Raw genomic sequence first — 24,240 nt, 5'->3', positions numbered from 1 at the left:
AAAGCACAGGCTTCACTGCGAACAGATCTTGCCTAATGGAACTCCTAATAAATCACTGGTTTTGTATTTAAAAATTGACTCATCAATTATGATTCAATTAGGGCATCTTTAGGAAACCTGACAAGAAGTTGTAATTGGTTTTCTCTTTTTCAGGGTATTCAACCTGTTCTCAATGAACTGATGCCGGATATTGCAATGGGTGTGTCAACTATATCTCTGAAGGACAGGAGGCTGCCAGAGCTTACAGTGGACACAGAGCCTGTCCTGGAAGTTACACCAGGACCACCTCAGCACATTTCATGCATTCAGACAAGGCACATACATAGTTCACGGAAGAAACATTCAGCTGAGCAAAAACTGGATCCTAGAGAGTGTCAGCAGGAATATCCCGATTTCTATGATTTCTCGAATGCTGCATGCAGGCCTTCTACTCCTTCCCTTACCAGGCACACCCCTTCACCTTCCCAAGGTATCTATTTTAGCCCCGATTTATATAGCCACAATAAAGCATCACCCAGCGGCTTAAAAACCACTCAGTTACCTAATCACATCTCTCCTAAAAAGCTAGAAGATTCCAGGAGAGACTATGCACTTTCCCAAGAAGGGCATTCGCACAGACAAAAGAATGAAACGATACACCTCAATGTCTTAGAACAACCTCCCCAGAGGTTGGACTTGGCTTTGGCTGCCCAGGAGAACCCTGGGAATCTATCCATTCATGCAAGGGGACGTACAAAAATGGAAACGGATTTAACATACGGCCTAACCTCTAGTCGACCTTCCTTGCCTTCCTACAGGGAAGAAATCCGCGATGAACCATCTAGCAGGAGATTGGTGGACACTGAGCCTCTGGAGAGCGAAGTCCAGAGAAATGTAGATTTGGAAAGAGAAGAGGTTGTAAGTAGAGGAAGAAAGTCTCCCGACTTCCTATACAAAAAATCTGCCCTCTGAAAACCATCCACCTCCACTTCTCTGTGCCTAAGACTTGTGAAAGATCAGTCTTTGAAATCCCTGGCCTGACATTTTCTCAGGCCAGTTTTTTCCAATGCCAGCCGCTATATCATTTTTTTTAATTATTATTTTTGTATATACATGGCTTCATTAAGAAACAGCATGCTCCTAGTTTATTTGGTATGCTGCTTCAGGGTTTATGTTTTCAACAGATTTTTGCTAAAATTCTGAAAAAAATATATTTTAACTGGCACCTTTAAAAAAGGAAAAATAAAAGGTAGCCTTTTTGCACCTGTACATTAATTTTATTAATTTTTATATTGGTATGTTAAACTTCTACTGTCATATTTTATAGGACTGTATGTTCATACTATTTTGAGTGTCTTTTTTTTTAAGAAATCATTTCCCGGTATTCAGTGTGCATTACCTGCATACTTGCATATTTAAGATGTATTTTCTTACAAGATGGTGAAAATATCTGTCTTTATTTTTTAATGACAATAGGAATTCCAAAGAACAGCACACTTACAAAACTGCTCTGGTTAGGTTCGCAACCTTTCTGCTTTACCACTAATACAAGAATCCAGTCTGACGTGTATGCTCTGTTTACCACGTCACAGGCTGCTGATGTAGCAAGTGCTCAGCAATGTCTGTGGCCAGGATTTTCTTTGAAAGTGAGGAGTACAAGTCTGTTATGATTTCTGAAAATATTTTTTTCCTTTTGGAGCGTGAAAACTTGGAAGAAACAACTTTCTAAGCCCTTTGGTTGCAGTGTGACGAATGCTTCACATGTGTGACAGTTCTGTAGCCGTGCTTTTCTGGTTCTTCATTTTAGACAAACACATAGATGGTAAGCACAAGGTGGTGAGAAAAATTGTTTAGCATTTGACATGGGTGTTAATGCTACATTTGGTAGAGCAGCCCTCTGAGGAGAAGTCAAGAGGAATGCTTACTGCCTTTTCTCTCTCTCTGAAGACATCAAGGGCTGCGGTTTTAGTAATGTTATATATATATACTTTGTTTTTGTGGTCAGAAAGCATATTTGAAGATGGCTACAACTTAATGAGCTATAAACAGTTTAGCACTTAATTTCTTCATTCCTCTCTTGAATAGTTTGGAGTTGGTTGAAGTTGGTTAATATTGGAAGGGAGGTTCTTTTGGGTTTCATGAACATAAAGTAGAGATGCTGGGCGGATAGATTATTGCCACTAAGAATGGCCATTTCAGTAGTCAGTTGTTTCAGGTACTTGCCACGTATTTCTCTTGCATGGACTGGAAAAAAAAAATCAGTACCACTGTGTGGTAATACCTAGCAAAGGCTTGACTTGATATGGTGGTTAATTCTATAAAATACAGCTCTTCCATCACTTGAACCTTAGCAACATTGAACCTTTTTTTAACATTGTTAGCTAACCTTAAATCTATTTTTAAATACTGTACTTGAGACTGTTGAAATGTACATTTTGTTTAAGTGTTTTTAATTATTTTCTGAGCTCTTTTTTAAAGTCCCCACTAATCTTTTAGTTCCCAGTCCTGACCCTTTAAGGGGAAACACTGTTAAAAAGAAATGAGAATGAATACCTTGTCCGGATAGTTTACACTACATTAATTTCAAGCGTTGTGTTACATCTTTGTGAACTGAAAAAAAAAAATATTCTGTGAAGTTGATTTGGTAATAAGACAACACTCTGAGGATAAAATAATCACTTGTCATTTGTCGAGCATCTTGTTAATGATCCAGAATTTAAACATGTTTTCTGTCAAACTTGTTTCAAGAACGATGCTTTGCTTCAATTTGCGCACTGATAAACATAGTATCCCATTATTTTATCATCTCCAGTAGTAGCACTCTCTCTCCCTCTCACCCTCTCCCTCCCTCTTTTGCATACGTGCGCGCGTACATTCACACACACCAAAACTTATGATTTCTGAAAATATTTCCTTTTTCAAACATGAAACTCAATCTTTCTATGTATATTTGCTTTGTCTTGTAGAGATCACGGATAGGGTTCTTCTGATAGTTTCCTGGATTTGCGTACTGTACACTCCCAAAACAATATTCTTAATTAATATTCTATTTCAAGTAGGGTTTTTTCCCAACTCTACTCAAAGCCAATTTACTAGAAAAATGTGATAGGATGTATGGATGAGAAACCCAAGGCACAAATGTTCAGTCTCAATAGTAGCTATTGAATTGATTCAGATAATTCATTTTACTTTTTTTTTTTTTTTTACTGTGGAATAGCTTATGAGAAGCATAAAAACATACACTCCATAAGTGAAGTAAGCTATCATTTGACAGAAGTTTTAGATGAAGGTAATTCTGTAGCAGACCTAAGGGCTGTTGTACCTCTTTAACAACCTAAGCCTAAACATTCCCATTTGAGCAGAAGACCTAAAGAGTTTAGAGAGGCTGCAGAATTCTGGCTTATTGCCTTTTCCTCTGGGCCATATATAAATGGAACATTAATCCCCATCAACATTTGGGCTTTGTTAATTACTAGTGTATTTTAATTACATCTCAGTGAAATTATCTGTGGACCTTAAGGTAACTCTTCTACTGACTTTGCATAAGGAATTTCATCCTACCTATCTGTCCCTTTTTAAAAGTCATCTTGATTTTATCCTGTGTTTGCAAAAGGCGTTTCTTAAAAATATCTGTGATCCAGTCAATCAGGAATGCAAGGTGTTTTTTTTTAAACCAATTTTGCCTAACAATGAATTAATAAAAGAATTTGTCATAATTGAAATTGCTTTTACATTCTGGTTAAGAGATAATTTACTATGAGATGTGTTTAAAGCTTTTATCTTCAAAATGCAGTATGCACAATCAATCTCAGCTCTTCAACATTATTTTAATAAGTGATTATATACCATTTTTCAAAGTTTTAAGTGATTAAAAAAATCTTAATCAAATATTGGAATAAATCCACTGTCATTTGTATTTGAGATGGGTGGCAAATAAATTTAATAAATTTGTTAAGTGGCAGAGATCGTTACTGAACGAACATAAAATAGCTTCAGATTATTGTTAAATCTTGTTGTAACAGTACCAAAACTGATTTGACTGCATCCTACAAAGGAAAAAGGAGTTTTAAACTGTAGTTGGGATCCATTTCCATGCATGTACAATATTTTGAAAATTTTTAAATCTTTCATAGGCACAAGGAACTGATGGTGCTTCGCTAGTGTGATCAGCTGCATTTTTCAGAAGACAAAGGGCTGCTACTATAGAGGGAAGTGCCACAAAAGGCATTTTGACATTCACCCAATGCGTTTACAAATATTTTTGTTTGCAATACTAACAAAGCTACTTCTTGTAGTCCTTGCAAGCTTAAAGCAAAATTGCCCGGCTAACCATTTAGTGTATCTTGTATTTGAACTTGTCTTCAGTCTTTTTCTGCCTATTAAGGAATGGAAAAGGGCTAATATCTTCTCCTTCAATACCTTTGTTTTTACCTTGAAATATTATAAACCATTTCCATCTGTTCTGTTTTATTTTGAAAAGGTCCGAAGATACCACTCTTACTCTAGTTACTTCCAATGACTGCGTGTTTGTTTATATGGTGGATGGATATTTGTGGAATGTTGGGAAAACTGAAGGCTTAAAAACCAATCTGTTTCTATACTTGTATGTATTTCTGAAAGATGTTAAGTGTCCATGATAAAATTCTTGTGCTGTTACTGGTATAAAGTGCCTTCAATGCTAAAGGCTCAGAAATTTTCTTAAACCAACTTCATGTCCTATGCAAGTGTTTTTTCTACAACCTGCATAACCAGTACTTTGTAAAATTTGTTTACGCTTCAATTGTACATATTATTTTTAAGAAAAATAGAATTTTTATTTAGGTACCGCCTAGAATTGAATTCTAGTCTTGTGTGATGCATTGTAAAAGAATACATTTCTCTTTTGAGTACCATTATAATTGTAAAAAGGTTTTCACTGGTTCTATTTTTCTACTGTTGCTGAGAAGCATGTTAACACCGACTTTATCCTACATATAGTTGGTATTTCAAATAAATGGCTTGTCTAAAAAAATACAAGTGTAACATAATTTTCATTACAAATGTTCTGCTTTTATGAAACTAAGTTTTTGAAACTTTTTGAGTTTTTAATTTGAATGGGCCAACTACACTGAGATAATATTCACGACCTGCATGCTTTAAAAGTACAAATAAAACTCTGAATTACAGTAGGCAATATCTTTATTTGAAACAATTCAAGTGCTATATAATGAACATTAAAGGTAGAAGCAAGGAAAAGAAAAAGCAGACTGTGACAAAGATCCCAGCATGTCTTCTCAAATCATTGGGAAGGTTACGGAGGTAGGTGTATCACAGAATATAGGTAAGGTGACAATCTAACTTTTTCAGTATATTCATAAAACTCTTGCCGCAAATTTAGATTTTGTTTTAGTGCAAATTCATACATTACTGAGGCTTTTGTCCCTGATCAACTATAGCTGATCTCAATGGCTTAGCAGAATTTCTGGAATGTGATGGTTTGGAACAAAGCATTTTCCTTTCTATGAATTATCCTACTATTATGTCACCACTGATTATACTTCACCTCAAGAAAGGATGACATAACAAATTAGCATATCCAGGATTTAGAGTCTCATACTTTGTGTGAAATTTTTTGCATGTGCTGATATAGGTTATCTGTTCTTTAGAAAGGTAATTACCTAATTAAATTGATCAATTACAGATTTATTGAACATCAATTGGTTATAATCTAATTGATCAATTAATTGAATTATATTAGTTTGCTTGGATCTAACAGTTGATTTATGTGGACTTTCAGATTCCTTACTGGTTAGAATAGAAAAGACAATCATTTGGCACTTTAACATCCTAAACCAGTTATACTTCAAGTTTATTGGGGTAATTTCTGTTTGGTATTGCTCTCCAGCAGGGATAGATTTTCATTTCCTTCTGTCCTATTATATTTGTCAGGAGTAAAAACACGTAGCAAATTGCAGCTTGGCAATATTTGGAGGGCTCTCCTTATGTCAACAAAGATTGCTGAAATTGAAACACACTGCCTGCTAACGCTTCTTCAATGCATACTTACCAAACTGCATCATTCATTCTTTAAAAAATTATCTAATTATGTAAGACAATTGCTTATTATTTCTAATGCACTGTTGGTTATTTTTCATACCATTCTAACAGCAATATAAAGCCACACAGCACTCAAGAGAACCACATCTTATGGCTATAGCAGTGACTCTTAATTAATTTAAAATATAATGAGAAAAATCATAGCCCATGAACAGCCAACATTTTCTGTGATGGGGGAATGGAGGGGGGGGGGAATGGACATCCTACTAGATGAGTAAATGCATAATGTGCTTTCAGGTTTAAATGTTTAGAACTAGCCTTTACAACACTCATCAACTTTTAAATTAAAATACCATTTTATTGAAGTATTGGTAATACAGCATGATTGCTGTGAATTTCTAGTAGTTAGGTATTAAATATAACCAATAAAAAATAGATGTTCTTAAATGATGTTTTAAACATTCTTTTCAGTATTAAGGATTTGTATTCTCTAACATAATTACAAAAGATCACAGCCATATTTTACAGTTTGGTAAATAGCTTTGTAGGCTGCTCTTCCAAACATTTGCAATTACATTATGTCAGTTTCAGTTGCAATTACATTATGTCAGTCTTAAAAAGTCAATAGATTAACCTGATAATTATGACCAAAAACCAATTTATACATTCTGTGCTGGCAATCAATTAAAACATATTGGTAATATCACTAAACCTCTGCACTATCATTGCCTACCAGTTAACAGCTGTTTATAATACACACACTGGCCTCAGTCATATTCATTCAACAATAATGAATGTCTAATTTTAGCTAAAAGTTGTACTTCAACTAAATTCAGCAAGCCATATAAAGATCCAAATTGGCTTTTTAACAGCAACAACTAGCAGAATATACCATAATGAATGTCCTAAAACCAAGCAGATATGAAATCTTGTATTTAAATAAGTTTTTAAGAAACAAGTACCTTGACCCTGAACCTGAATGCTAATTCATTAAGACCTTTATCTAGGTTTTTCTTTTAAGTCATAAAAAAGATTGTTGTCACCCATATTATCTTCAGAGGCAATCAGTATAGTTTCTAAGTAGGTATCTTCTTAAAACTAACCAGCCCTTCCTTTGACACAAGTGAATCCATGATCATTTCACTTCTCAGCATAGTTACTAGAAAATTGGTGTATGTATGCGGCTGCAAATAATAAACTCAGCCTTCTAGGATACAAATCAAGATGAACAAGAAGCTAGATTTAAATTGGGACAGAAACCCCAGAATTTAGCAGAGACAGTTGTAGATGTAGTCTCTTAAGACTTCCAATCTAGTCTAGCTGCAGTAGTACTGCATCTGATCTACCCTCCTCCTCTTTCGGGACTGAAATTCTTCAAAAAATTGCTGAATGTCCTCTCGTTTAACAACCTGTTAACAAAAAGAAAACAAAAACAGGATGGTAGTATCTATGTTGAATTATAAAACATTTCACTGATCTTTGCATAATTATATTTAGATGTTTAAGAATGCAGTTTAGTCAAATGCACCAATCTAACCAAAATAATAAATATTCACATGTGTGATACCAAAATTTTAAAGCCCTAGAAGAATCATAGGGATGGAGAAACTTCTCAAACTTCCAGTACTCACTCATTATCGTCTGGAGGTGGAGGAGGTGAAAAACAGGGCGTGCTGACGTTTTTCCACCCTGTTTTTCACTTCCTCCGCCTCCGGAAGCATTCTGCAGGCCAAAAATGTTGATCTTACCTTCCAGTTCCAGCCTGTGGGGCTTGTGAAGGTAAGTCCTGCACTTGGCCGAAGTGTGGGGGCCGAAGTGTGGGCAGGGCAATGTGGGAAGGGCAGCCTCGTGGTCCTGTGAGGGTTGGATTAATGGCTTCGGTGGGCCGTATATGGCTCATGAGCCGTAGTTTGAGGACCCCTGTTGTATACTTTCATAATTATCTATGGCTAGTTGAGAGACGTTCAAGCTTATCTTCCCCATTTTCAGACCACAGCTTTAACAAAGGAAACAGCTAGGCATATTCAGACCAAACTATCGTCAATCTGATTAGTAACAGCATTATTCCAAACATTATATTGTAGAAAATTACTAAAACTGGGCAATTTGGTCATGGTCATCTAAAATCTGATTGGTCAGCTTGAATTTCCCACCTTGGAAGCTACTCCAAGGTCCTGGAACTGCTCAATAAGTTTTGGCTTCAAGCAGTTGGCAGAGAGTGAAGACCAGAAGGTGCTGTGGAGTTATGGAATTACTCTTTAAGAAACTATGTTTCTGTATTATTTTAATTAGCAAGTGACCATTTTTTATTTTTCCCTATAGAAATCTTTATTGAAGTTATTGAGTTGGAAATTTAATCTTTTTGCCTACCCTGGGATACATCTTATCCATGCTCTAGATTACTGGTAGTACATCCCTGCTTGGCTCTTAAGGAGGAAAAGTGGGGAAAGCGCTGGAGAAACAGTTTATTTAAAGAGCTTAAGACTCGCATGTTCCAGGTGATCAGTATTAATATAAATTATATGGGGATGTCAGTATGAAAAACGGCCCTAATGGTGTTATCTATCTTATACAACTGAAAATCCATATGCAGTCTCGTCAAAGTGGCACAGGTACTTTATTTATGCTTTATTTTTAAATTATTCAAATAATATTTTCATAATAGTGTCAGATGGTATATACTTACTGTTCCTTCATTTGCAAATCTTCTCAAATAGTCTGTCAATTCTGTTTTCAAATCATTGTACTCTGAACCAAATAAAAAATGATTTTATTGTAGCCGTGTATTTATATTAGGTTTTTTTATCCTTTGCAGCTTGTCAATCAGCTTCAAAGATATCCCATCCCCCCCAGTACTGCTTAAACTATACTACATTTATAGGTAAAGGTAAAGGTTCCCCTCGCACATATGTGCTAGTCATTCCCGACTCTAGGGGGTGGTGCTCATCTGTTTCAAAGCTGAAGAGCCAGCTGAAGATGTCTCTATAGTCATGTGGCTGGTATGACTAAACACCGAAGGCGCATGGAACGCTGTTACCTTCCCACCAAAGGTGGTTCCTATTTTTCTACTTGCATTTTTATATGCTTTCAAACTGCTAGGTTGGCAGAAGATGGGACAAGTAACGGGAGCTCACTCCGTTGTGGTCCTAGGGATTCAAACCACTGAACTGCCGACATTCTGATCGACAAGCTCAGCATCTTAGCCACTGAGCTATTTTATACTGCCCCTCTATCTCCCTATATTTTTTATATTTAAAATATATTATATTATATGTGCCACATATATATTATATGTGTCAAAATATAAGCCCAGGTTATTGGTTTATAAATAATTTAAAAACATCCATACTCCTTATTGCTCAAGGACTTAGCTTATCTAATTTAGACATTTATGATAGATTGCTGCTGACAGTATCCTACAGGGACAATCCTATAAATTCTTACTCAAGCGAAAGACTCAGTAAAGTCAATGGAATTTTCTTCTGACTCAATAAATCTAAGCCAACATTCTAACTTAGTTAACTATTATAAACAATACTGTATGAGATTTTTGTGGGCTGATTTTTTCCAGCCTCCAATTAATAAAAATGTTTTAGGGCATCAATTGAAAAAGCCCTCTCTCCCAATTCTATTTTCATACAAAAAGTGAGATGCTTTTCAGACTACCATATTTTTCGGAGTATAAGACACACTTTTTTCACTCAAAAAAGAGGCTGAAAATCTAGGTGCGTCTTATACACTGAATACAACATTTTTTGCCCCCTGAAACTCTGCCGTGCTTAGCTTGTAGGAGGCTTTCAGAAAGCTCCTGGGGGTTGGGGAAGGCAGAAATGAGCGAAAAACGGCCTGTTTTTTGCCCCCCCAGCAGCATTCTGTAAGCTTCCTAAAGGCTATCCATGCCTTTTTTGTGACAAAAAACGGGCCATTTTTTTGCTTGTTTTTGCTCCCCCCCTCCCCACCCACCCCCCGTCTACAAACCACCTAAGGGCTATTCATGCCCTTTTTGGAAAAAAAACAGGACCTGTTTTGCAAAAAACGGGCCATTTTTGGGAGGTTTGCAGAGTGCCAAAACTTTTTTTTTAGCTTCCTCTTCAGAAACTTGCTGTGTCTTATACTCTGGTGCGTCCTATATTCCAAAAACTACGGTACTTCTCTTTTATTTTAATTACTTACCACAGATGAGTTCTACCTGCTGTACTCTGTTCATACTGTTAAGTGTGTCCATTAGAGGATCTCTTCTATCTGCTTCTTGGTCATTTGTCCCTTTATTTTCATAAGCCAAGACAGTATCACATTCATCTGTTAGGAATGGGACTCCCATATCAGAATACATTTTCTGAAGAGTAAGAAATTATTTTCACTGTACATGTGTATCTATAAAATATTTTATGAATCCAAAATAGAAGCAAACTACTTTCAAATTCATTTCTTTAAAAAGTAGTAATTGCACACGAGAGCATATAAATATCTTTAAAAATAGTGTAAAAATGAAGTGAGATGGGAAGAAAATAGCTTTGTGACAAAGGAACCTAAGCAATTCAAAACAACGCCAAGCTTATGAATGGAGAAACATACAATTGTGGCTCTACAATAAAGGTATGAATTGTCAAAAATCCCTACACACAATATTTCTTCCCCCCCCCCCCCCCCCCCCGCTTTTTCATAAAATTTTATAGGGACAAATCTCTCTGTAGATTTTCAAATAACAGTACAAAACGCAAACACTCATATTTTTCTAATATATTAATTATAAAGAAATACCCTACGGAGTGTAAAATATTTTACATTGTCTCAATTTTTGCTGCCAGTTTTTTTTTTATCTTCCAAAAAAGAAGACAATGAATTTAAGATGAACTGAGAGCCAGTTTGATCTAGTGTTAAGGTGCTGACCTAGAAAACAGGATAGTGAGTTCTAGTTTAGGCATAAAAGCTAGCTGGGTGACTTGGAACAGTCACTCTCTCTCAAGCCCAGCCCAGCCCACAGGTTTGTTCTTGCAGCAAAAATAGGAGGAAGAAAGAGGATTAGATATGTTTGCCACTTTGAGTTATTTATAAAAAATAAAGGTGGCATTTAAAAAAATCTTTTAAAAATGGTAGACATAAAATTATAAACATAGCCTCTCCTTCTCAAGTAGAAACAGCTCCCCTAGGGGAAAAAATGAAAGAGCAGTCCCACCAGGAGATGTGATAGCACAGTGGTTACAATGACGTATTTCAGGCTATTTCTGCCACCTGCCAATAGTTCGATTCTCACCAGCTCAAGGTTGACTCAGCCCTACATTCTTCAGAGATCGGTAAAATGAGGACCCAGATTGTTGGAAGCAATATGCTAGCTCAGAGAGTGCTGTAAGCACTGTGAAATGGTATATAAGTCTAAGTGTTATTGTTATTTAAGTGTTGAAAAAATAAATTCAACTACATCAACACAGAGCAACGTGCAATTGTTTCAGAAAGGAACTATAGATTCTTCTAGAACACATAGATAGGTATTCTGACACCACCACCCCCGGCCTGTGATTAAACCAAAACACGGGCTTGGCTGTTTGCCACTATTTAATGAATGCGATAACAAATCCTTTGGCTGAAGGCCCAGGCAAACTCATGTTCAAGATGATAGGTTGGCAGCAAGCCAGAAGCTCCAAGAAAGCAACACAGATAATTCCACAAGACACGGCTAGAATACAGATTTTTTCAATACTAGTTCGAACGGTTGTTTCCTGTAAATGTCCCCTCCCAACGCCTCACTTATAAACCCTCTTGGGAGGGGCCCAGGCACAACCACCTGTGCATAATTATCGTCTATGAGACAGCCTGCGGAGTTGCTACTTCCGTTTCTCAGCCCTTCGTAATCTAGCATCAGGGACAAACTGCCTTTGATCTCCCCAATGCTCCATGCCTCAGGCGCCTCCTGGTGACCAACCAGCCTTTCTGGTCCCTGCTCTGAGCCTGAACCCTGCCCAGGGTCCTCCACATCTTCCATGGCAAACTCATATGGTTCCTCGCTATCCAAGTCCATCAGCAGCTCAATTGGATCCTGCTGGGCCACAACAGATAGGGCAATTTAAAAATGCATACCACACATTCTTTGCAGGTGCACAATTTGCTTCTCCAGTTGTGTGGCCAGAAGGTGGATGTATTTTGCTTCAGGTTCTGCTTGGCTTGAAGTTCTTGCAGCTTGCACACTGGTATTTCCTTCTTAACTGGCTGCAATAAAATATGTTACCAATGTTATTTAGTTTCCTTATTCTTTGCTCATTCCATTTTGCTTAGTCCTCCAGATTTACTGTTTACAGTATAGTAGTATGCAGTTCTTCACTTTCACATTGATATAACCTTCTGAAATTAGTTATATCAATGTGAAAGTGAAGAACTGCATACGGTTGTACCACAAAACCGCGGAGGACAAAACCGCGGTCGACGAAAGCGCGCATGTGACGTCATCACAGCGCGACGGAAAAGATTGAAAAAGATCGAAAAATGTAAAAATAAAGCTGAAACCTTCCCCTAAACCCCCCAAACCTAACCCTAAACCTAACCCTTAACCTAACCCTTAACGTAACGAAAAACCTAACGCTAACCCTTAACCTAACGCTAAACGTAACGCTAACGCTCTAACCCTAACCCTTAACCTAACCCTAACCCTTAACCTAACCCTTACCTTTATGTGAATCGGCTTGCTGTAATTTAATTTTTATTTCAATTTTTCGATCTTTTTCGTCGCGTTGTGATGACGTCACATACGCGATTTCGTCGACCGCGCTTTTGTGGAACGCGTTTTTGACGGGTCACGATTTCAGAAAGGCATATTACACATCAGAAGAGTTTGTAAATGTATTCAGCTAACTATGCTTAACAGAAACCTTCTCATAGTTTTGAGTTAAAACCATGAAAAAAAAGATAATAATGTATGGGGTGAGATTTATAAACCTAAATGCTATAATTCTATTCTTCTGCAGGCAGCATCACGGGTTTCTATAAATTACTTTTGGGGGGTGGCGGATGCCTTCAAGTCAGTCTTGCCTCTTGGTAACTGACTGAATTAGTCCTTGCAGTTTCCTTGGCAAGATTTCCAGCAGTCATTTGCCACTGCCTGCTTCCTAGGGCTGAAAGACTGGCCCAAAGTCACTCAGCTGGCTTCATGCCTAAGGCACGATTAGAATTCATGATCTCTCGGTTTCTAGTCCAGGGCCTTAACTACTACAACAAACTCTCATAAATTAGAGTAGGCTACATGACTCAATACATATTATGGCAATGATGTAGCCAGGAATATCATGAGCCCAGAATTATAGCTTTTAATAATATGGTGTAAAACAAGAAACACAGGTCTTACCACTGAACATTTATTGCCAGAACTGGTAGACGGTTCATTAATTTGTATTATTTTATCCTCAGTCTTCATTTGATCTACACTGTTTTCATTTTTGATTACTTCAGTTTCTTCAACATTCAACACAGTTCCATCATCAGCTGCAGCAATAACTTTGGTCACAGTTGGAACTACAAGAAATAGACACCTAGACCTTTTAGAATGAGTATAGTAAATGCTATTTCTACCTCAATTAGCTAAAATAATTTTGCATAATTAAATATCAATGTAAACAATCAAACTAATCTTGCTAAAAAGGAAACATGTCACATAACATGATCATTTATATTCTATCTCCAAAAAGATATTTTAATAAAAGTATTGCAATTACAAATAATAATCCATAACTTTTAATGAAGTGTAGGCTACTGAACATACAGAGATGTATAAAAGTTTGCAAAATCTTTTGAATTTTCAATATTGTATATCCAAATATTTGAATATCCAAATATAGTTTTTGATCATTTTTCTCAATAAATCAATGAACTAGAACTTGTTTAATTGGGTCCCCCTTATCTAGCATTAGGACTTGTGCAACACAATCCATATCAACTGCAGCAATAACTTTCACATTGGTTAAATTTATATTATTTTGGTTATATTTATGCAAAAATATTAAAAAATCAAGAGAGTTCACAAACTTTTCAGTATTGCTATATTTTATGCCCTGCTCCTAATAGAGAAAATACACAGAATTTCAATGCTTTTGTGAAAAAATTGTCTGTGAAAGTTACACGTAAGAAAAGTATGTCATGGTGGCAGGACAAATTTAGTTATATAAAATTTTATATTCCATATAAATATATATATAGCATTAGTTCAATGCTATGTCCTCAAGTATCCGTATTATCGTCACTGACATTTTGAAAAAATAATGAAACTGGTGTTTCGTTAAATTGCATCTGATTTTTTCATGCTTTTATTTTAATAATAGTGTCCAATTTCTCAATAGAATATAATCCCCCCCCCCCCGCTCCATGACAATTAAGCTACTGTATTGGACAACTACCTCACCTCTTCACCTTCTAGTGTTTTATGCAGGCATAATATTTAAGCTAAGTTTCCAAGTCGTTCTCCTGCAATTCTAACATCAAATTCTAACATCAAAATTGTCAAAACACAGCTCATTAACTTTAAATGTAATTTTTGAATAAAAATTTAAATGTATCATTTAATAAGCCTGTACCTAATATTTTACAACATGATACCAGGTGACTATATTCAGAACCATCAGAAATCAGTAAAATCTATCACAGCTGTGATCTAATATCACAGGGCCTTGGAAAAAAGTATTCCTAACCCTAACCCTTAAGTAATATATATATTTTGCTGAATTAAAAAGACTGGGGACTATCTGCACATATTTTATACACAGATCACCATGGCTGGACCACACTAGAGAAGCACAAATGCTTATCTTTATTTTCTTCCAATAATCCAATCATGAGTTACACAAACGTTGCTCAAGTAAGAAATGTACTCACATACAGTCATGTGAAAAAGAAAGTACACATTCAGAAAACAATTACTTCAAGTTATTGCTGTTACAGCTAACTAAGCTGTTGAGTTGTATGGCATACTTAGTGTTTTACACATGGCATCTGCATTTTGGCTTTCTCTTTGTGAAACAAATGACATGATGTAACATACAATGTGTTATTGTTCATCTGAGGCTGTATTTACCTACTTTAAAGAACTGCTAAGGGCAGATGATTTTTACTATGACCTGATATGTAACCATAGAACTCAGAGGGTGCACTTTCTTTTTTATATGACTGTAGATACCATTAGATAAGAATACTTCTTACAAGATTGTTTCTCCCTAACCATAAACTAAAAATTTAAAAAAATTTTTTTTACAGAATATAAAGTAGAGTTTAAGCAAAATATTTGCCAGCTGAATACAGTTTCTTGGAATTCGCTGCATTTCAACCCTCAGTAAGCAGCTGAGTAATAACAATAGGTCAGATTTAACTTTCAGGACAGAATTCTTTTCCATGCAGGCACGTTTAGTATTAAAATTTTAGATTGCATATCATAAAAAACTTGATATTTAATCCCAAGCAATGCATTAAATTAATAAAATACAACAAGATGAATACACATTTCACTCATGCCAATTAAATTAATGCATCTAATTAAAAAGCTTCAATTTCACTGAATCATGATACTTGGTCAGGATTAAACATTAGCTCAACAACAACTTTTATTTTTCCTTACCTGCTAACCGTGAGGCATATGCCCACAAGAAAGGGCAGTGATCCATGCAAGACTGACATACCATTTCATGAAAATCCCCACTATCTGGAGGGACAACACCAAGATGCTGGGGAAAAGCAAATGGAAATGCAGAATGATTGTGTATTACTGACAAACAACAGGACTCTTCATTAAAATTAGAACAATGAATCACAGAATTAGAGCTTATGTTTTTCCTCATGAATTTCTATAGTCTACATATGCAGTGTATATGGCATGAACTATAGACATTTGCTGAAAGATTAGCTTTATTTTCAAAGTTATCATTCTTTGAAAAGACTGTAGTTCATATTACCGTGTTTCCCCAAAAATAAGACATGCCCTGCTAATAAGCCCAATCGGGCTTTTCAAAGCATGCGTCATAATAAGCCCTCCCCAAAAAATAAGGCCATCCCCAACTATTTAAGTGCATGCACAAACGGTCCCTGCCATTACCACTGTATCACCTACTGGTACAGCTTGTGGGGCAAAAAGAGGGCCCGCCACAAAAACAGCAGCAGGCAAAGCAAAGTGCTTCCACCCCCCTACCCTTCCCTTCTGCGCAAAAAGAGCCCACCGCAAAAAGAGCAGCAGGTCAGCAATGTGATCACCCCCTCCCATCTGTTCTTTCTCGTGCAACCTCATGAGTTCAGCTCGCAAGGTTTTTTTTACAAGAGGCTCCACTGGATGAAAGGGCAAGGAACGCAACGGACCTGGAAAGGTAAGAGGTACGCCTCGTGGCCCAACACTGCCCACTTCGCCCCAATGGTAAAGGCAGCCTGCCTGGTTTCCTTCCCCGCCGTCCCTTTAGCAAGGAGGTGGGTGGGGGAGAAGCGACACGCGTGTCCTAGCGCTACCAGAGACTGACAGCTCCACTGTGTTCCTCGCTCTTTCATCCATTGAAGCCCCTTGTAAAAAAACCTCGCGAGCTGAACTCAAGGTTTTTTTTTACAAGGGGATTCATTGGACGAAAGGGCGAGGAACGCAACGGACCTGGAAAGGTAAGAGGCGCACCTCACTTCTCCCACCACCACCTGCCACCCCTGGCTAAAGGGACAGTGGGGAAGGGAACCAGGCAAGCTGCCTTTATCATTGGGCGAGGTGGGCGGTGTTGGGCCACGAGGCGCGCCTCTTACCTTTCCAGGTTCATTGTGTTCCTTGCCATTGTGTCCAGGGAAGCCCCTGGTAAAAAAAAAAACTTCTCGCGACTTCAAGAAGTTTGATTGAACTTGTGAGAAGGGGTTTTTTTTACCAGTGGCTTCCCTGGACACAATGGCGAGGAATGCAACAGAAGTGGAAAGGTAAAAGGAGCACCTCGCTTCTCATCTGCCCCAGAAAATAATAAGCCCTCCCCCTATATAAGCCCAAGACCATATTTCTGGGACAAAAGAAAATAAGACCTGACTTGTTTTCGGGGAAACACAGTATTAAAATGTTTCTTAAACATAATTTCAGCACCAAAATTGTTTTTAACGCAAATATAAGGACACCTATTATGGGTTTGAAATTCTGAATTCACTTATTTAAGGATCGATGCAACTATTTTCTGAAAGATTTAGCTGTAATAAAAAGCTGTTTTTGCAAATTACATTTACTTACTCTTCCATGAAACCAATCTTCACAAACTATGCACTGGATCATTTCATCTGGAATCTAAAGATAGAGTCATAGTACTATATTACAAAATATACTATTACTTCAACTCTTCAGAAAGGGGTCTTTGAAATTACAGAGAACATGTACTGCTACTATCTGTTTAGCTTGAGTTGGCATTCTCATATATAATTATCTATACCAGGGGTTCCCAACTGGGGATAAGAGACGATATTCCAGGGTGTGAAAACATGGGTTTAGAAGTTTCAAAATTATAGTGTATATGTATAGTTATATGCATATAATTATTTTTAAGGGGTGTGAGAATATACCAGAAGCATTCTAGAGGTATGGGGCATAGAAAAGATTGGGACCCCTTGATGTATACTGTCAACACATTGCTACATCCAGTTCAAAAGGGTTTGTTTAAAGTTTCATGTCATTAAAGTTTCATGTCATTGAACAATATTCATTCCACTTTTAACTTTGAACACTGAAAAAGTGAATGAGCAGTAAGCCCAACTCACCAGACAAAAAATCTCTAATGACTATTTCTTTCTAACCTTGTAGATACTTGCATTTATATTGTTCTGAAATGTATTTAGAACAGCTCTAAATTTTTAAAATAATTTTTCAGAGTTATACACATTGGGAAAAAGATATACATTTCTATATCACATGTAGCTTATTCAATATTCCTGGGACAAAGTACACATAACAGATATTCAAACTACTGCGTGATCAATTTAATGAAAATAAAATTTCTGAGAGATAATATCTGTCTTTTTTTTATTAAAGGCTCAGAACAGGAAGTATATTTAAAGATAAGATAGCCTCCTGGATCTAATTTGTCTAAGAATGACTTATTTCTAATATCCAAAGCATAAAACAATAGTGGTCTTTTATTTTTCAATTGTACATGAAAAATTCCTGGTTTTTCACTTGAAAAAAGAAAAGGTGATAAATTTATTACATTTTATGAACTGCATTTGCATCTTTTATATATCACTACAATATAATTTACCTCATCATCAGGGTCTGGGTAAGGTCTTTTACAAATACAATATAATCCATAGAAATTATCATTATATTTATTTCCTGGATTCACTGTTGCCTTTTCCTTGAAAAAAAAAAAAGCAAGACAATACCTTAAATAGAAGATAAATCAAAAAGAAATTATATAAAAAGCTTTATTTACTCTGTGCATCCTACTTCAATAATCACAGAAAAAGGCAATAACGCTTATCAACTGTCCTTGATGAAGTCAGATTCGAATACTGTATAAAATAAAATTAGATCTTCCAACTAAAGTTAGCAGGCGCTCCTACCTTTACTATTTTTATAACTAACTCAAGGTGGAGAATATATACAACATACTTTCCTCTTCTTATTTTCTCCACAATAATAACCCTGAGATGGGTTGGGCTGAGAGAGATGACTGGCCCAAAGTTAACTGTAATATGTATTAAGAAGAACATGCAGCAACTTTTTGAATTTGCTTTCATTTGCTATTTTACTAGACTGATATACTGCTGAAATTGTCATTTGATTGAGTAGCTTACAATTCTACCACACATTAACATGTTTAAACAACAAAGAAAGGGGCCAAACAATAAATATTACATAAGGAATTATTCCTATGCAGTTGACTCATAAACCCATATAATTTATACTATTACGTAGGAAGAATCCTGAAACCAACTCCCCCTAAAGGCCTGTTGAAATAACCAGGATTCTATTGACTTCCAGTAATATAAGATGTCAAGGTAATAATTTAAGAGCTGACCAGTTGATGCAATGAGGGGAATGAGTCAGCAGGGTCTTTGGTTGTTATCCCTTTAAGAGCCTGTGTAATAAGAGGTGGTCCTGCTGGAGTGTTGGTTGATTCATTGCGTTTTTCCCTGCTGTAATTGCTGTTTGTTTAGATACTGCTTGTAGCATGTGTATGTATAGTATTCCTATATTCGTATTGTAGATTAAAAACCACTATTTGATACAAACCACTGTTGACTGTACTTACTCCTGGGTTGATACACATGACAGACATGTGCACACTCTGACATAAGGCAAGGCAATTCTCTAGAGGATCTATTCCAGAGAGAAAGAAAAAAAGTCTGCTTCTGAGAATCCTATAGATTTTTTGAAAGAGGGAATCTGGAAGGAGCCCATTTTTTCCTGTTTTAAGTGGGCCAGCAGAGATTAAGGGAGTAAGATGTCCCAAGTCCCAGAAATCAAGTGACAAGCAGTGCAGATCTTGAAGTGGCTGTTGTATGAATGAATAAAGCCTGCACATAATTACTCATTTGCTGCATTCTAGACTAATTGTCCGAGGTGGGTAAAATGAGGACCCAGATTGTTGGGGGCAATATGCTGACTCTCTGTAAACCGCTTAGAGAGGGCTGAAAGCCCTATGAAGCGGTATATAAGTCTACTGCTATTGCTATTGCTAATTGTAGCTTCAAGGGCAGTCCCATGTATAGTCTATTTGCGAAGTGAGTAAAGCATGAGGGACTATGAAAAGGTCATCTCTATGCTCTTGTTTTGGCAGTAATTCCAGCTGCTTAGATTTCTCTTGCAACCTCCAACTGGACTTTCATTACACAAAACTTTTCATAATTTCAAATTGAAACCAGATAAATAATTTTAGCTACCACTTTTCTCTCAAATGTAAACTTAATATTTATACTTACAGGGTGTAGTTTGCATTTCAGATTTTTGAACTTGCTGTTTCCACAATCACAGCGAAAGTTTCTGGGGAGGAAAGGGAAAATTCTGAAAGATGCTTGTGTCATGACCTTCCTACACTTAAAGCAAGCCATTTACAAACTATATTCATATGGGATGGAAAACATCTTCAAAAATTATTAAATTATAATTATCAAATTATATTCAGTCCATTTTTTTCAAACCAAAATAAGTGTTTATATAAGTATTTACACAACTAATTTCAGTTATAGTCCTAAATACATCATAAAGTTTTCAAAACAACTCTTTAACCCAGAGAACTATATATTGTGGTTATATTTTGTAGTGAAGTGTAGTCTACTCTTCCCTAGCTTGAAATTAGGCACTTGAAAATTAAATTTATTTACTCAAGCATATCACTTTTAAAATACTCTGATGTAATAATATTTTGAGTCCAATAAATCTTTTTCTAATAAAGTGTCACAAAGGTATGTTTTGTCTTCTGTTTAAAAAAGCAATTGTATTATATTGAGTTAGAGAATCGTCGATTAACAACCATTTGTTGCAGCATCCCCAAGGCCACATGATCAAAATTCAGTCCCACTTATTTTTCCTCCATCTCTGCCCTTTTGGGTGCCTTGCACTCCATCATGTATTTCCTGCACTCTGTGTTTTGTATCCTTTCTTTTTCCCTCTTTGCAAATACCAAAAAGGAAAAATAAAGGAATCCCTCTGTGCATGTGGCAAAGGCTACAAGGAAGATGGGGCACAGCTGCTGGCTTTTAAGCCTTGATTGAGGCATACAAGAAGAGCCTCACTGTCTACGAATCCTAGCACCCAGTGCATATGGTAGTATGTGGGCATCTTTGTGGGAACTAGGATATCTAAGTTGCAAGGGACCTCTTGCATGGTGCCTGGGAACATAAGCCCTCCAGAATGGTGGAAGCAGATGGGCCCCAGAACCACAAACCAGCCACGCCTTTCTCACCACATGACCACTAGCACTTCCCCTGCCACATGCGCTGAAGATTGTTCCAATAGAACCCACCCATACATTCTGGCTCAGAGCATATGCTATACTGCCTTGGCTGGCAATACTTGTGGCTCACAATCTACTACTACTAGGACTACTGAAGGGCTGATGGCTCTGGACGCCACAGAAGAGGAACTGGGTTGCTTAGATATCCCAGGCCTACTGATGTAGCAGTATAGGTATTTTTGTGGGTGCTGGGATACCAAACATTTAGGGTCCTTTTATATGCTTCAATTAAGGCTTAAAAGCTTGTGCCCCATCTTCCTTGTGGCTCATAGCACTGCCTTTGCCACACACACGTGAGGGGGACTAATTTTTCCTAGTCAATATCTGCAAAGAAAAGACTCAACATTCACAAGCAGGAAAACAAGAAAAGATACAAAACACAACAGAGAATGCAGGGCTGATGCAGAAATTTTGTGTTGGGAATATATTGTTTTCTTCTCTGCAATGCCTAACTCAAATGCTTACTGACTGGTTGCTCTCATAGAGATAAACAAGCCAGTTTAAACAGGACAGTTTTCAGGCACCTCTCCATGATTGGCTGGCATCATGTACTATTCACCTTCTGATTGGTTGAAGCATTCAGCATGCCTGACTCCCAGATAGAGCATTCGCCCTGTCCCCTGAATTTAGTCGACTTTTGAGGAAGAAAGTTGGATCAAGAGCAAACAAACAGCCTGTGGGTAAGCACTAGGTTTTCTTCTATCTCTTGCTAAAGCCTGCAGACCCATTTTCAAGGAGCATTTGCAACACAAGCTGCAGAATGTTTGCTGTGCCTTTCTGAAGCATGTGTCTCTCCTCCTTCCTCTGATCCAAACAGCACACCCCACACAGCATCCACCTTTGCCCAGGGAACTGCCACCACCTCTTCCTTCCCCCACTGTATGCATCCCAGGCTGTACTTTCACCCAGCACCTGGCCACCAACAGAAGAAAGATAGCAATGGTCACTTGTACGCCATGGTGGCATCAAAGCTATGAAATGGAGTGTGAGGCACCCAAAAGGGGAGAATGATGAGGCGAGTTGAAGTGAAGTGAGTGTTGCAGGGCATAAGTGTGAGATCCTCATCTAACCATAGTACTATCCTAGCCTAACAAATGTTACTTGGTCTAATGGAACTGCCATCACTAAACAGTGTAGTCATGTAATGTTTCACATAATGACATCGCTTAGTGATCAAAGTTCCAGTCCCAACTATGGTTATAAGTCGAGAACCAGTTTAAATTGCTGAAGACTGATAAACTGGCCTAAAAATGAATTTATTTTCTCTTGGCTTACCTTTTTGTATATAACTCGAATAACTTGTGAGAGCCATGGCATTCATAGCTGCATGCTAAACAAATCCCTGCTGGTTCTTCACCTGCTGGTGTACATGTACTGCAGGCATACAATGCCTGCCTCTTTACAGCACCCTGGAAAGACGAGAGCAAAATAATGAAATAGTTAGAGAAAGTACATGTTACGATTTTGCCTTTGCAGAGAAATCTTAAGACAACAAACCTGAATCCTAGAAGTTAAATAGTTTTATTCTTACTGGAAGTTTAACAGAATCCTTAAGTAACCACATCCTAAAACATAGGTCATTATATTTACCTTACACCTAATTCAATCAGGAATAAGTGATTATAACTAATTTCCATTTACACAAGTAGATAAACAGCAAGTAATAATACCATGGAAATTGTTTATCTGACAGAGATAAGACTGCTTCTATTCTTATTGCTAAGGAGCTATACAAAAAACCGAAACCTACTGATCAAAAAAGTGACAAGATCTTCTTAGTTGATGTCAGCTTTAAAGAGCCAATTTTGTATAGTGTTAAGGTTAGAAATTGGAAGGCTATGAATTCTAATCTTGCCTTAAGCGCCAGCCAGCTGGATGACTTTGGGCTAGTTATCGACCTAAAAAAAGAGACAATGGTAAACCACTCCCTAAATTTCGCAATTCTCATAAGCGATGGCAATACAGGTAGTCCTTGAGGTACGACAATTCAGCCCAAAATTGATGTTGCTAAGTGAAACATTTAAGTGAGTTTGTCCCATTTTACGACTTTTCTCAGCACACTTAAGTGAAACACCACAGTTGTTAAAATTAGTAACACAGCTGTTAAAGTGAATCTGGTTTCCCCGTTGACTTTGCCTGTCAGAAGGTCCCAAAAGGCCATGACCACAGGACACTGCAACCATCATAAATGTGAATCAGTTGTCAAGACTCCAAATGTAAATCATGTGACCATGGGGGTGCTGCAATGGTCATAAGCGTGAAAATGGTCATATGTCACTTTTTTCAGTGCCGTTGTAACTGTGAACGGTCACTAAGTGAACTGTTCTAAGTTGAGGGCTACCCATATATATATGCAGGGACTTGTCCAAGCAATCTTCAATAATCTGACAGAGCTGAATGGGGGGTGGGGTGAGCAAGTCTGACACAAAAAGTAAGTCCAACATGCACATCAAGACAACTAGACACAACAGTTTTTTCCCTGAATGCCATCATTCTGCTAAACAAATAATTCCCTCATCACTGTCATGCTATTCACTAAGGCTGCATGACTATTACTATTAGTCTCCTCTCTGTTCTTATCACCCATATAAATCCAATAAACAAACAACAAACCCATCTCCTCTCACTTACGACTGCATGACTGTAACTTTGTTGCTTGTATCCTTAAAATTTATATTGCTATTGTTTCCCGATTGCATATTTGTATCCTATGACTATCATTAAGTGTTGTACCTTATGATTCTTGACGAATGTATCTTGTCTTTTTATGTACAGAGAGCATATGGACCAAAGACAAATTCCTTGTGTGTCCAATTACACTTGGCCAATAAAGAATTCTATTCTGTTCTATAACTGAAGGCCAGAGGTTGAGGAAGCTTTCTGAAGCGGCTTGGAGAAGCAGTCCTTCCACCCAGCCGGGCTCAGCCAGGCCCGCCCTCGTCTCTCACCTGAGAGTAACTGCAGCGCTCGTGGTCGCTCCCGCCCAGCACGGCGCGCGCTTCGTTCTCCAGCTCCTCGCTTTCGGCCAGCACCTCGGCTAGCGACACGACAGGCTCCTCGGCGTTCCTGTCGCCCTCTTCGCCGCCTGTGGAAGTGTTGCTGTCGTTGCCGCCATCCTCTTCTGGAGCGCCAGAATCAGCCCTCGCCCTTTCCATCTCCCTGAAGTCGCTTCTTTCCTCGCTCCGTCGTAAAAAGCCTGAGGCGGAGGAGGAAAAGGCGGGAAAACGCAAATCCGCCGCACAGGCGACGCTTCCGCGTATACCGGAAGCGGAAAAACAAGTCGCGGCGGGAGAACAAACGG

General features: G+C 37.6%; 2 protein-coding genes across 4 annotated transcripts in view; one reads left to right on the top strand and one right to left on the bottom strand.

The window, feature by feature from the left end:
• The window catches only part of BTBD7 (BTB domain containing 7), an 89,890-nt gene extending 83,202 nt beyond the window's left edge, over positions 1-6,688 (top strand). The window contains exons 11-12 of one of the 3 annotated variants that reach the window (XR_004256654.1): positions 154-1,801; positions 4,113-6,688. Coding sequence is in view for 2 of the 3 variants with exons in the window: in XM_032233421.1 (XP_032089312.1) it covers positions 154-951 (798 nt within the window). In the remaining variant the exon portion in view is untranslated. Of the gene's footprint in view, positions 1-153 lie in introns of all 3 variants that reach the window. The other 2 variants (XM_032233434.1, XM_032233421.1) reach the window with 2 other exon arrangements.
• On the bottom strand, positions 4,828-24,222 carry UBR7 (ubiquitin protein ligase E3 component n-recognin 7). The gene is made up of 11 exons (XM_032233445.1): positions 23,888-24,222; positions 22,215-22,348; positions 19,906-19,966; positions 18,240-18,335; positions 17,222-17,275; positions 15,605-15,710; positions 13,349-13,515; positions 12,091-12,219; positions 10,189-10,351; positions 8,702-8,763; positions 4,828-7,424 (listed from the first exon to the last, which is right to left on the bottom strand). Exons 1-11 carry the CDS (start codon positions 24,092-24,094, stop codon positions 7,332-7,334), a joined length of 1,272 nt encoding a protein of 423 aa, XP_032089336.1. The 5' UTR covers positions 24,095-24,222; the 3' UTR covers positions 4,828-7,331.
• Positions 24,223-24,240: the final 18 nt, after the last annotated feature.

This window comes from Thamnophis elegans, chromosome 1, assembly GCF_009769535.1.
Source record: "Thamnophis elegans isolate rThaEle1 chromosome 1, rThaEle1.pri, whole genome shotgun sequence".
Lineage (NCBI taxonomy): Eukaryota > Metazoa > Chordata > Lepidosauria > Squamata > Colubridae > Thamnophis > Thamnophis elegans.
Note: the sequence above shows the minus strand (reverse complement) of the source record. Positions and strands in the feature narration are given on the sequence as shown.